This window comes from Delphinapterus leucas, chromosome 1, assembly GCF_059928025.1.
Source record: "Delphinapterus leucas isolate spDelLeu-1000000601 "Yukka" chromosome 1, BTC_Dleu_Yukka2, whole genome shotgun sequence".
Classification (NCBI taxonomy): Eukaryota; Metazoa; Chordata; class Mammalia; order Artiodactyla; family Monodontidae; genus Delphinapterus; species Delphinapterus leucas.
Genome location: NC_143129.1, coordinates 32,730,216 through 32,744,334, shown reverse-complemented (window position 1 = coordinate 32,744,334; position 14,119 = coordinate 32,730,216). Strand labels below are relative to the sequence as shown.

Below are 14,119 nucleotides of genomic sequence, written 5' to 3'. Positions count from 1 at the left end.
GACTCAGCACTTCCACTGCTGGGGACCCAGGTTCAATCCCTGGTTGAGAACTTCAGGGCCCAAAACAAACAACAAACAAACAAAAAAATAAGTCTAAACTTGGAAGCAGTTTAGATAATAGAAATAAATCCAAATACCTTGTAAAAGGACTAATTTTAATTGGTGTGATGTAAAGAAGCATATTTACATCAAGAGCGGAGGGTTTGTGTAATTTCCATAAAATAACACTAGGATGTCACTGTTTCAAATGTATTTATAATCCCTTGGTTAGAGTGCACTCTGTTCAGTGGAGTGGTGGAAGGACGTTTTTAACTGGTCAGCTCTACTAGAGGGTGGAATGGATGCCTAATCAGGAGAGGCAAGGAAGAGAGATGGTCTTGAGTTTGACTTTTTGAGCTTATGGCCAAGTAGCTTCATTTTAATCATTGATATGCCCACCTTCAGTAGGACACAACATTTGAGTTTTGTTTGGGGCAGTGACAGGCAATGAATAACCATGTCTTAGCTTTGTATGTACGAGGGTTTTCACAGTATTGATATTTACTTGAATATTCACGCACACACTCACATCTTATCCCTTGACCAGAGGCATCCACTTTAGAGCTGGCAGCCTCATAAAACCCAAGGGTTGAGACCAAAGAATACTTTTCAGAGTTCGAAAGTTAACCTCTCACCCTGGACTTAAACCACTTTTGCCACCTCAGCATTAAGTTTAAAAATATTTCAGGATACTTTCAAATGACATGGCTAGAGTCTTGAGGAAAAACAGCTGCAGGAATGCAGGGGGCACTGGCGAGTGACACAGTAACTTTAAGTCTTCATGTGCTCTATCACCAGAAAGTCATTTACAGCTGCAGGTCTAAGGCAAGAATTCAAGTCTCCAGGCCTGACCCGCATAAGCTGGGTGCAGTCACCTTTCCACTAGAAAGTGAGACTAGGAGATGACAGATGCTTGGGTTCCTCTGGAATGTGCTGCACAAATAGTAAGGGTAATCACTGTGGTGTGCCCAATCATTTTATAAAGCCAAGCACTAATTAACCCTCCCAAATTAGGAAATGGAATAATTTTTATGTTAAGTATTTAGAAGTAAAACCTCATTTTAGACAGCTGACAAACAGCTTGGAGAGAGGGAAAATGTGTGTATGCCCTTTAGCATGGAAAAATAGCAAACCACCTCCGGGATGGGGGACATAGGAGCAACATCTATGTACTGCCTAAAATGCTGCTCTGATCACATCACTCCTCTGATCAAAGACCCTCAATGGTTCCCCAGAGTCAGTGGAATTATGTGCAAATGCTTCAGAGTAGCATTCAAGACCCTAGCCTGCTTTATCATCTCCACCACACAAGGCCTCTTGGATCTGCTTCAGCCAGCCTGGACCCCTTGCTCTTTTGGAAATCTGAGACACCTGAACAGGAACAGTTGCCCCACCCCCACACCAGTCAAGGGTAATACTTCAATTACCTGCACCTGCGATGCTCTCGCCCACACCTGTCTGCCCACCCCTCCCCCACCCTAGCCACATTTTGTCCCTCCTTCGAACCTCCCAGCACCTGGTTCTCATCACAGCATCTCTCTTTCTCTGGTGTTTGTGGACCTCAAGTCTGCATCGCCCTCCAAGGTTTATGCGCTTTTCCCACCAGGCCCGCGGTGTTGCCCGGGTAAAGACCGAAAAAAAAAGCAGAATGAGGCATCCCCTGAAAGCTTCAACTTCTCAGACCCAGCATACGCCACCAGAGAAGAGGGTCAAGCTGGCCGGAGGACTCGAACCCCTGAGGCTTTCTCTCCCTTGGGCTTTGCAAACCTCCCAGGGACCGGCCAAGGCGGAGATATTTCGCAGGCGGCCGCCCAGTAGCGGAGAGACAGGCGGGCGCGGGTGGGGGCCTGGCAGCGAGAGAGGCGCGCGGGGGTGGCCCCCTCCCAACTGGAGGCCGGCTAAGGGGCAAAGCCGGCGGCTCGGCCGGGACTCTAAACCGCAGGGTGGGGTGCGGCTGGGGACTCGTGGCGCGCCCGCACTCCAGGGGCCCTCCGCAGCTTCCACCTCTCCGAGAGACCACGGTGAGGAGACGCCGGCATCCCGGGCGCGGGGGACGTTGGGAGACTTGGCGGCGACGGTGGGCTGCGCGGAAAGGGGGGGCGAACGGGGCGTCAGAGCCCAGCTGTCCTCCGCGCCTTCCCGTCGGCGTGGCGGGAGACCCGGGTCCGCGCGTTTCCCCAGCCACGGGCGGGGGGCGGTGCTGCCTGCCTCGGACACCACGCCCCTTCGGGGGCGGGGACCAGGACGGCGGGGAGCCTCCAGCAGGTTCGCTCGGGTTCTGAGGCTGGGTGGCCGGACTCGAGCCGGAGGTCTAAGGCGCATGACGTTTGGTCCGTACCTGACCAGGGGTGTCAGTGAGCTTTGTCCCACCTCTGTCCTGTTGCGGTGCCCAAGGACGCTAAGTCCCTCAGTTAAAAGGGAGAAGTCAGGGTGTGTACACAGACCCCGGCGCCTCCCGGGAATCTCGGGATCCCCACCTCTGGGCAGAACCCCTGTGGAGGCTCTGAGGCTGTCTTGGAGGACAGTTCCTAACTAAACTGAACTGTGAAACTGTTGCCGATGTTCTAGAAGACCCCCACTGCATCTGGGAAGGTCTAGACTGGGTTGGGTTGAAGGACCAGAAGCCGAGAGAGTCTGTCCATCACAGGAGTTACCTCAATGAGGAGAGTGGACGGGTGAGGTGAGTTTTCTGCTTTCATTGTGACCCTCAAGCAATTATCTGGGTTAACCCATCTGTACTGAGGGGGCCAGGACAAGTGTCCAGAGTAGGTGCATATTCCCCCAAAAGGGGAGGGTGCAGATGAGCTTTCAAAGCGCTCTAACTCCAGAGTCTGTGCCTCCGTTAAGCCACAGACCTGAACTCCATCTTCTGCCCACTTCAGGGTGTGGAGGACACCAAGTCCCGGCCTTGGAGACTCGTTCTCCTAGGGGTCTAGGGCTAGAAGCTCCAGGGTGCCCTATCTTGGCATGCAGGGGCTCTGCGCCTTCTAGAATCATCCCAACCAGCAAGACAGGGCACTAGGCAGTGGGGTTTGGCTGCTTGGTATTGACTTTCTCTAGAAGATCTAGGCTTTAGCCATCTTTGTTCTCAAGCCCTGGGTAAATGAAGAGAAAATGAGGGCCTTAAAGTGTGGGAAGGCCTGGGAAGGGAACCCAATAAAGGGAACCAGGTAATGCACTGCTAGGCTTCAGGCTCCAGGGAGGACAGAGAAAGGGGTGCTCCCAGGGAAGTCTTTTAAAGCCCCCGGCCCTCCGCAGACCGTGCCACAGCTCTGCTTCCCTTTACAGCATGAGTGTATCTCTATCCCTGTGGGCCAGGCTGCGGTGCAGATGGGTAGTGCCCACTGGGAGCTCTACTGCCTGGAGCACGACATCCAGCCCAGTGGCACTGTGCCCAGCAACAAGGCACTGGGGAGCTGCGCTGACCCCTTTCAACACCATCAGTAAGACAGGGCTGGCAAGCACGTGTCTGGGACTGTCTTTGTGGACCTGGAGCCTTCTGTCATAGGTGAGTGGGCACTTGGTGGGTTCCCCACCCCCAGCCCATATTTTTGCCATCCCCCAAATCAGCTGGGAGCACTGCTTAGGGGAAAAACTCTTGGAATGCAGGCACTCACCAGCCAAGAAGAACAATAAGGTCTGTTGCTTTTGTCTAGACTCTATCTTCAGGAGGGGTCCTGCGGGCTTCTTGTGCTGAGAGGGAGATTAGTCAGAGAGCTCTGCCTGGGAAACCACTAGATGTTTGAGTCAGGGGTCAGACCTAGAAAGAAGACTACAGAAAAGAGTGGATATTAAAGCAGAAACTTTAAACTTCCCTTTCCCTACCCTCAGGCTCTCAGGGATAACATTGCCTAAGGAACTGGGTGCTGAGTTTAACCGAAATGGGCCCCTTAATAGGATGTGGACCTGTGTGAACTTGGCTGTTGTTGGCTCTCAAGGGGTTCTCTGCTTCCTCCTTTCTGCGTCTGGATTTCCTCGGTTTCTTGTTCCTGAAAATGTCACCCCTCCCCCATCTTCCTAAAGATGTTGTTATAGATGTTGAACTGTGGCCTGGGTTTTCTGCATTAGTCTGTGTTCTTATTCCAGTCAAAAGTCAAATGAGATTCCCCTGAACACACCACTGATTCCTTACTAAGCAGAATGAAGTGGCTGTGATGAGAGGGAAGGGACTGGAAAAGGGACCCCCTAACTTTCCCCCTCACAGCCCAAGTAGGACTGGGCTTTACAAGTGGGCCTCAGGCCCTGATCTTCGGTTCTACGTGGGGGAGCTCAGCAGCAAAGGTCCTAGTGCCTGTGTGGAGGAGACCTTTCCTCCGCACAGGATGGGGTAAGAACTGGCAGGTTTAGGCAGCTCTTCTACCCTGAGCAACTGATATCTGGCGAGGAAGATGCTGCCAGCAACTCTGCCCAAGGCCACTACACTGTGGGGAAGGAGATCCTCGATCTGGCGCTGGAGTGGATCCAAAAACTGGTGAGCAGACCAAGTGCCCTTGGCACCTGGGAGGCTGGACTTGTGTGGAAGAAAGGGGAACCACAGGCCTATGGCTGGTGCTGGTTCCTCTGGCCTGTCTATCCACTTGCTTCCCCTAGGGGGAGCTGCGTGTCCTGGGTGTGGATCTAGGGTTAGAAGTCTGAGTAACTTGCTCTGCCCTGAGCCTGTGGACTCTGGCTTCTGCCCTGCTGGTTGTTGCTTTGCCACGCCTGATTGTCTGATCCAAACCTTTTTTGATTTTTGATCCATCTCTAGCCCCAGCAGGTGGGAGGAAGCTGCCTCAGAAGCTCGGCTTGTTGTTCTTGGACTCCTAAGCAGGGCTTTCCGGCTGGGAGAGGCTCCTCTTAGCTTTTAGCCACTTTTCCAGTTTATCCTATCCCTTGCCTGAGGCCAGGAGAGCCAGGACCAAGGCCAGCTAGGAGCCAGTACTTTGGCACTGGCCCTCTAAAGGGATTGTCCAGACATACTCTCTGCTGCTCAAAGACTGAGGACTTGCGGGTGACCTGAGGAATGGGATTCTGTGTGAAAATATGACAAAGCACCCCTTAAGCTTAGACCTTTCTTAAAAAGGAGAATTTCTTTTAGTTGTCAATTTACATAAAGCCTACTTATTTTATTTTTTGCTTTTAAAATTTTTTATTGTATATAATGTATATTTATTGTATATAATATATATAATTGTATACAACATATTAGTTTCAGGTATAGGACATAATGATTTGATATATGTAATATTGCAAATGAAGAACTTTTATATTGTTACTACTCATGTGTCTGGTATAGTCTGACGCTTTTCTAGTCCAAGGAACAACTACATCAGAATCACCAAGGGTACTTGTTAAACCTGCAGGTTCCTGGGTTCCAGTCTGAGGTGGGGCCTGGATACCACCACCACCAGCCCCAGTCCCACTCTCCTGCAACTAGGTGGCAGAGCTACAAAGCTGAGAGGGCTCAGCTCTCTGACTACAGATCTGATGTCCACCTGACCCTCATCTCCCCTCCCCTCACCCCTGACACTTCACACACACAGCACTGCCCTTCTAGGTCATCTGTCTCCCCAGAACTCCAAGCCCCTTGTAGGTATTCTCTTCTCACATCTATAGAGGTAAAGCAACAGAGCATGAGAGAACTTTCTGGAGTGATGGAAATGTCTATATTTTGATTGGTTTGATAGTTCTATAGGTATATACATTTGTCAAAGCATTCACTGTATGTATAATAATATGTATACAGTTAAGTATAAATTATGCTTCAAAGTTTTGTGTTTTTGAAGTATAGAAGTGAATACAGTTGTAGTTAGGTCACAATAGTTTTGTAGACAGGAAAGAGTCCTGTCAGGAGAAGAGGGCTGGGGACAGATGATAATGCCATCTGCATCCTTAACAGTGTTATCTCCTACCCTAGACAGACCAGTGTACTGGGCTTCAGGGTTTCTTGATCTTCCATAGTTTTAAGGAGGACACTGGCCCAGACTTCACCTCTCTGCTGATGGAACAGCTTTCTGTTGACTGTGGCAAGAAATCCAAGTTGGAGGGCTTCCCTGGTGGCACAGTGGTTGAGAGTCCGCCTGCCGATGCAGGGGACACGGGTTCGTGCCCCGGTCTGGGAAGATCCCGCATGCCACGGAGCGGCTGGGCCCATGAGCCATGGCCGTGGAGCCTGCACGTCCGGAGCCTGTGCTCCGCAGTGGGAGAGGCCACAACAGTGAGAGGCCTGCGTACCTCAAAAAAAAAAAAGAAATCCAAGTTGGAGTTTACTATCTACCCAGCCTCTCAAGTGTCCAAAGCAGTTGGTAACTCCATCCTTACCACCCATACCACCCTGGAGCACTTGGACTATGCCTTCATGGTAGACAATGAGGCCATCTATGATATCTGTCACTGTAACCTGGACATCAAGTGCCCTACCTACACCAACCTCAACTGGCTCAAGGACCAGATTGTCCTCCATCATTGCCTCTCTGCATTTTGATAGTGCCCTCAATGTGGACCTCACAGAGTTCCAGACCAATCTGGTGCCCTACCTCTGCATCCACTTTCTGTTGATGACCTGCTCACACTTTGTCTCAAATGAGAAGGGTTATCATGAGCAGCTCTTGGTGTCAGGGATCACCAATGCCTGCTTAAACCCTCCAATTAGATGGGTCAGGTGTGACCCTCACCATGGCAAATACATGGCCTGCTCTGCCATGGAGATGTGGTACCCAAGGATGTGAATGCCACCATTGCCACTCTCAAGACCAGGTGTATCATCTGGTTTGTGGGCTGGTGTCCCATGTGTTTCAAGGCAAGTTAGGGATAAAGGGAGGGATTAGCATGTGTCCTGTGTAACCACTGAGAGGGGAGTTTCCTTTAGAGCTGCAGGCATTGAAACATGCACTAGGGATTGGGAGAATCAGGCAAATAACAGCGTTAGAGTCTGTCTTTAACTCTTTTAAATTAATTAATTATTTTTGGCTGCATTGGGTCTTCGTTGCTGTGCGCGGGCTTTCTCTTCTTGTGGTGAGTGGGGGCTACTCTTCGTTGCGGTGTGTGGGCTTCTCATTGCGGTGGCTTCTCTTGTTGTGGAGTGTGGGCTCTAGGGCGCTCAGGCTTCAGTAGTTGTGTCTCGTGGGCTCTAGAGCGCAGGCTCAGTAGTTGTGGCGCACGGGCTTAGTTGCTCCGTGGCATGTGGGATCTTCCCAGACCAGGGCTCGAACCCATGTCCTCTGCATTGGCAGGTGGCTTCTCAACCACTGCACCACCAGAGAAGCCTGGTTGTCTTTAACTCAATAGATCTCAACTTGTCTAGAGCCCAGGCCTTTGGTCTGTACACCAGGTTCAATTCTATTGGAAAACTCGCCTTTATGAAAGGAAAGTATGTTTCATGTTTCTTAGCCAGGTATATAGGCATTCCCTAGGCTTGCCAGTCAGATTGGGGGCAGTGCTTTCATTGTTCATGTGTGCCAGGGACATACCCATTTAATATGGCTCCTCCTCAGAAGGGAGTGCTTTTGGAAGCACAGAAAGGCCTGCCATTCAGATAATGGGCAAAACAGGGGTCAGAAGGTGTATGAATACTGTCTCTTCCTTTTGAGTAATTTGTTTATGCCCCACCCTTTCATCAGTTCACATTCCCAGAGGGTACTGGGCATATGGCCTAGTTTAAGTTTTATAGGTTTTGTTTCAGGGTGAGACTAGAAAGATTAAAGGTGACAGCTGTGGCATTTAGAAATTATACAGCTTTCCTGCCCCATTACACTGCTGCAGACATGACCGCAATGCGAGGGGAGGAAGGGACTCCTGGTCATAAAGATAATAGCAGCTTGCTAGTGTGGAAGAGTTGTCCTGTAGCTCCGAACAAAGGGGTAGGGAATCTGGGAGGCTGACTTCCTTTCTCAGCTCCATGTTAGGAAAGCTTCAGCTATTCAAAGGAAGAATAGGTTGCCTTCAGGAATTGCTAGTAAGCTTGCTTTCCTTGGAAGCATTAAGGGGAAGTTGACCTTGTTTTTGTTTTTTAAACACTGAATGTCAAACACATTTGCACTGAATATCATGAAGGAACTGGCCTTGCCAAGATCTGAGGGCAGAGCAGACTTAATCTTGTCTGAAGAAGCCAAGAAGGCCAGTGTGGCTGGGGCAGAATGAGCCAGGGGGAGATTAGGAACAGCTAGGGCCTTATGGACCATAGTCAGGATAGCAGTGAAGCCAAGTTACCACGGCAACCAGCCAAAGTTCCTCTTTCAAGTCTCTTAAGAATCAGGGCATGGACCAGAGGCAGCACAGGAGCCTCCCAGCATCCTAGTCTGTAATTTAATGACAGGGTTCCTTGTTTGTTCTCATTCCAAGAAACTGCTAGGGAGCAGTTATAAAGTATAAGTAGAATGAGGGTGATGATATAACTGGGCCAGTTCAGTTTTTGTATTCTTTATGTTCTCTTCCACTGCAGCTTTTCCTGCCCTTCCATGAGAAAGAAGCCAACTCTAGCCGATGGCAGCAATCTTGATGGCGAACTTCCCTAGGAGCACTGGCTGGTGATGACATGTTCATCTTTCAGAACATGGGCTTCACTAAGGATGTGGGCAACAGGTTTCTGGTCTGTTCAGACTGTGAAATTGGACCAATTGGCTGGCATTGCCTCAATGACAAGAACAGTTTCTATGTGGCCATGGAACGGGTTTCCCATGAGTAACTGAGGGGAAGGGAATCAGCTCCACACCCAGCTGTGACAGCTGCTCCTCACAAGAACTGGCATTTAACCTGGTATAACTGCAGCTGCCTTCTCTGTACTAATATAAATTATGAGTATCAACATGTCCAGTTGAACATGCAGAGAGCTAATCCTGCTTCCTCAAAGCCTCGAGTGCATGCCTCTTGCTTAGTTTGCTTTGCATCACAACATTTCTTAATTTCCCTTTCCCCCCCCAGTTTTAGGTCCCCGGGGTACTTTCACAAGCTAATTCTCCTGCCTGGTATTCTGCCTGGGCTCTCTTTTATCCAGGAGTTCCCTTGTTTCTCGCTCTAGAACGGTGGTATTCAACCTTTTAGCCACAGTGACATACGAGAAGTGATGCTCATGTGCTGATAGTTGAAACTCCACCTTTTTCCTCTCTCATTCAAGAACACATACGAGTGTCTGAGAATGACTTCTTCGTATGGCTAACTTTATCTACAGCAATTTATTCTTTTTAAAAGTAAAGCATTTACAAACCAGTATGTAACTGCTAATCAGAAACACATTACCTTGGACACATTTCTTGGAATCAGAATGGAGGGTGTGAGATATAGAAGGGATAGGCCTTTGCCATATTATACATGAGTTTATAGGTTTGTCTTATCTGGACAAGTGACTCTTCATTTGCTCTTAGGAGAGACTCCTTTAATGGATAGTGTCATCATTTACTGAACGTACTGGGCATGGTCCTCTCTGAGTTTGGGTTCATTTGGAATCTCTATACCAACCCAGAATACAAACTTTCCATCAAATGCCTCTATTTATAGCTGTAGGGCTGCTCTAACAGTTTGATGTTAGCAGCAGTTTGATGTTCAATATTATTTTCAGTTGTTCTGTCATTTGTCTTCTGAAATGACTCACCATCTTAGAGGGAATCTATATAACCAGGTTTTAGGTATCCTCCCATCATCTCTACCTCTAAGATTCAGTAGACCTAGAATTGAAGTGACGACTAAATAGAGACAATCTGCTGTCCATTCCTTTGCATTTGTTTTCTGGTTGCTTCCTCCTTCCTCTCCACAGAGCTTACTCTAAGTGTCCCCCAATTAAAGTATGGGCCTTTTGCAACCAGCCTACTCCCCTAGAAAGGCAGCTTCCTTCCGCAATCATAGCCTCAATGAGCTCTAGTAGAAAATGAGAGAACTGTTGTCCACGATTATGGCATTTGCAGGAAAACAAGAACAAAAACGAGAATTATCCACTCAGGTCATAAGGAGCAAAACCAAGCAGATGCCTCTAGGTGCATATGGTCCCTCGTATCACAAGCCAAAACCTAGGCAAAGCATTTTTTAAATTAGGCTTTGACTTTTCTTTCCAATTTTTAAACACAGAGATAATACACATTCATTTCAGATAAATACAAAAATGGGTATAGAAATGTTTTTAATCACTCATATTTCCACCATCCAAAGATTGCCAATGGTTATATGGTGTACATAGTTCTCAGTGTTTTTCTATATGTACTGTATATAAACATGCATGGTCTTTTAAAACAAATATGAGATCACACTCTTTTATAACTTGCTTTTTCCATTTAACAAAATACTTCCCATGTCAGTAGATATCCATCTATATACACTATTGTTTTTAGTATTCCATTGTATTTCTGTACTATAATTTATTTAAACGATCCACTATTAGATTGTCTCCAGTTTCTTATAAACAACGTGATATAACGTGCAACCTTATAGTTAAATCTGTTTACACATTCTTAATTATTTCCTTGGCTACATCATTAAAAGTGGAATTGCAGGGTATGCACATTTTCAAGGCTTTGCTGTATTGACACATACTCCTCAAAAACAGCTGTGCTAATTTATTCTCCTCTAGCAGAAGAGAGCATTTCTCTGAACCCTTCCTAACATTGTGTATTATCATTAAAAGAATATTTTGCCACCTTGATAGAAAAAAATCTCATTGTGTAATTCGTTAATTTTATTTCTAATGAAAAGTTATATACTTACTGGTCATTTATATTTTTTTTGAGAATTGCCAGACATCATTGCCCCAATAGCCAAAAATATTGAGCTGTTATTCTGCTTTTTCAGTTTTATCTGAAAGAAATAAAGGCATTTAAGCAGTCGAAATTAGACTCTTGCATGTCCTTGGGAAGAATATATAATTTGAAAAAGCAGAAGAGAGCTGAAGCCTGAACTTTAGGGTTTGTCTTGAGATATGTCAACTAATTAATTAGTCACTTAGTTCTGCTATAAGGTGAGAATGTCATCTCTTCATTCCCCTCACATGTAATAGGCTCTCAATAAAGATGTGTGAATCAGTTAAGTGCTATTTGCTATAGGTAGACAGAGGTAACCCATGCTTGCTGCTATGAGTATAGAAACCTTCCTGTTAGGGAGAGCAATTGATTTTTCCAAGGCCTAATGGTTTCTACAAAACTCTTTTTTAACACAGAATCAAAGATGGACAATGGCATACTGACATTTTACATATTGTTACCATGCTGTGTATGAATGAGGCTACTCCAGTAACTAACAAATAACTAATGAGGATTTCTGCTCTTCTAATGGTGGATAGGTAATTTGGACTGACCATCCCACTGAGGGCAACTAGGAAGGCTGGACAAAATATTTTAAAAATCCGAAGGAATCAGAGCTCACATGAGTTTGAAGAATTATTGGACCAGGACCATTGAGAAGGTGGAGGCCCTGGGAGGTGGGCTTAATGTTACAGGCCACTGTTCTAGCACTTGTCAAACTTGGAGGAGGCAGTTCAGAGGCTGATGTGTGATTCTGACAGCCTTCCAGAAGTAGGGGCCAGAGTCTGTCAAAGGGGAGTAGACCTGGTGAAGGCCCCTCACTTTGGTTTGTGGCCCTCAGGCCTTTGCACCCTAGGAATAGGGGTGAACCAGAAGTAGGGAAGAAAAAGGCTCTTGAAGGGAATTCCAGCTCAGCTTCCAATGATCCCAGTCCTTAAAATTGGATTAAGGTGATCCTAAAGTGGGAGTTTCCCCAAAGCCTTGGCATAAGCAAACAAAAACCCTCTCTAGAGGAAAATGTCATCATTCTAAACTTCGAATTGTTTCTACAAACAGTTTTGCTACTAAAATATCCTGAATACGATAAAACACAACCAAGCATATGAAACAACAGAAAACCAGTAAAAAGACAATGGAAACAGGCCCAAAGAGGATGGACACATTGGAGCTTTCAGACATAGACTATCAAATAACTCCTTATTCTGTTCAATAGACTATCAAATAACTCCTTATTCTGTTTAAGGAGATATACAAGTTTTGAGAATTTCAGCAGGTACCTGAACATGTGAAAAAACAAGTTAATTCTGGAATTTAAAAAAGTCCAATAACCAAAATCAAGAATTCAGTGGAAGGAATAACAGATTTGCAAGACTGCACCCAAAACCTTATATAATATTACTGAGAAAAATTAAAAGAAAACAAATTTATGGGGCCATAAAACCAGAGTCCACAGTCTAAATGCATTCAAAACAGCATCTGATTTACTGAGATTCAGGAGTCAGTGAGCTAAGAATGGTTTTCACCTTTTTAAATGGTTATATAAGTACATAATATCCTCAATTTTGCCTCTGAGAGGCAAAACCTAAACTATTTATTATCTGGTCCTTTAGGAAAGAAGTTTGACTCCTCCTGACTAATATTGTAAATATGTCAACTTTTCCCCAAACTGATGTATAAATTTAATAAAATCCCAATAAAACCCCAACAGCTTTTGTGTGTGTGTGTGAAATTCAACAGACTGATTCTAAAAGTTACATGAAAATGCAAAGGACTAAGAATAGCTAAAGAAGCCAGGGAGAAAAACAAGATGGGAGAATTCTTCTATTAGATATCACAGTTTGTCACATGGATAGAAGATTAATGGAACCAAATAGCTCAGAAACAGACCCATGTATATGGATGCTTGGTTCATGACAAAAGTGGGAGTAATGAGTTTGGGGAGGGGGGCATAAGAAGCTCTTAGGCAATGCTGATAATGTTCTACTTTTTAAACATTTGCATAGTGGTTATGTAATAAGTTGTTAAGAATTGTACATGTCTTTTGTGCACTTTTCTGAATATATGTTTTTATAATAAAAAGGCTTTTAGAAGAATGTAACCAATGAATGGTCCTATATAAAGCTCACATTCCTAAACGTTAGTTCTTATACCCTTCATAATTAGATTACATTTCTTTTCTATTATCTCCTAAACCTGTATACATTTAAAAATTAAACCCTTGATTCTGCTTGCTCATCTCTAAGGAAGGTAAGTTCCGTTTAGTGTAGGGACCAAGAATATCCTGTTTACTATTACATGTTTGGTGCCTGGCCCAATGTCTGCCACATTTTCATAGTTTGATAAATACTTGTTAAGGGAATTTAAACTCCATTGGATGCTATATTACTTTAATGGGACTGAAGTATTCATGCAAATTTTTATTTTTTTAAATAAATTTATTTTATTTTTGGCTGTGTTGGGTCTTTGTTGCTGCACGCGGGCTTTCTCTAGTTGCAGAGAGCGGAGGCTACTCTTTGTTTTGGTGCATGGGCTTCTCATTGTGGTGGCTTCTCTTGTTGCAGAGCATGGGTTCTGGGTGTGCAGGCTTCAGTAGTTGTGGCATGCGGGTTCAGTAGTTGTGGCTCATGGGCTCTAGAGCGCAGGCTCAGTAGTTGTGGCGCATGGGCTTAGTTGCTCCACGGCCCATGGGATCTTCCCGGACCAGGGCTCAAACCCATGTCCCCTGCATTGGCAGGCAGATTCTTAACCACTGTGCCACCAAGGAAGCCCTCATGCAAATTTTTTTTTTTTTTAAAGGGCTTCCAATGCTTGGCTTATTTATTTATTTATTTATTTATTTATTTATTTATTTATTTATTTATGGCTGTGTTGGGTCTTCGTTTCTGTGCGAGGGCTTTCTCTAGTTGTGGCAAGCGGGGGCCACTTTTCATCGCGGTGCGCGGGCCTCTCACTATTGTGGCCTCTCTTGTTGCGGAGCACAGGCTCCAGACGCACAGGCTCAGTAGCTGTGGCCCAGTTGCTCCACGGCATGTGGGATCCTCCCAGACCAGGGCTCGAACCCGTGTCCCCTGCATTAGCAGGCAGATTCTCAACCACTGCACCACCAGGGAAGCCCCATGCAAATTTTTTAAATGGAGTTAGGGATTAGAGTGAATTATATTTCTGATGCAGGAATAGCGGGTTAGAAATTAGGTACTGCACTTTTTTCTAATGCCTTTTGACAAAGAATGAAAACAGATGTGATACAGGATCATGCAGCGTGTATATCAGTGTGACTATGACTATGGCTAAGTCTGCAGAAAATAAAGGTGACAACTTCAATTAACTTCAGCGGTGCCAATCTTTCAATTGTGATCAAGGATTCCTGGACTATGTGTCTA

The 14,119-nt window shown here is 45.8% G+C and overlaps 1 protein-coding gene and 1 long non-coding RNA gene across 2 annotated transcripts; both read left to right on the top strand.

Moving 5' to 3' along the window:
- The first annotated feature begins 2,315 nt into the window (after nucleotides 1-2,315).
- Nucleotides 2,316-13,898, top strand: LOC149750445 (uncharacterized). Its single transcript, XR_016392205.1, has 3 exons — nucleotides 2,316-2,719; nucleotides 3,328-3,547; nucleotides 8,459-13,898. It is a non-coding gene; the product is annotated as an uncharacterized LOC149750445 (long non-coding RNA).
- LOC149750446 (tubulin alpha-8 chain-like) lies at nucleotides 3,656-7,644 on the top strand. The gene is given in 3 exon segments (XM_089907854.1): nucleotides 3,656-6,471; nucleotides 6,473-6,714; nucleotides 6,717-7,644. Coding segments are annotated over 3 exon segments (804 nt in total). The 5' UTR covers nucleotides 3,656-6,019; the 3' UTR covers nucleotides 6,827-7,644.
- Nucleotides 13,899-14,119: the final 221 nt, after the last annotated feature.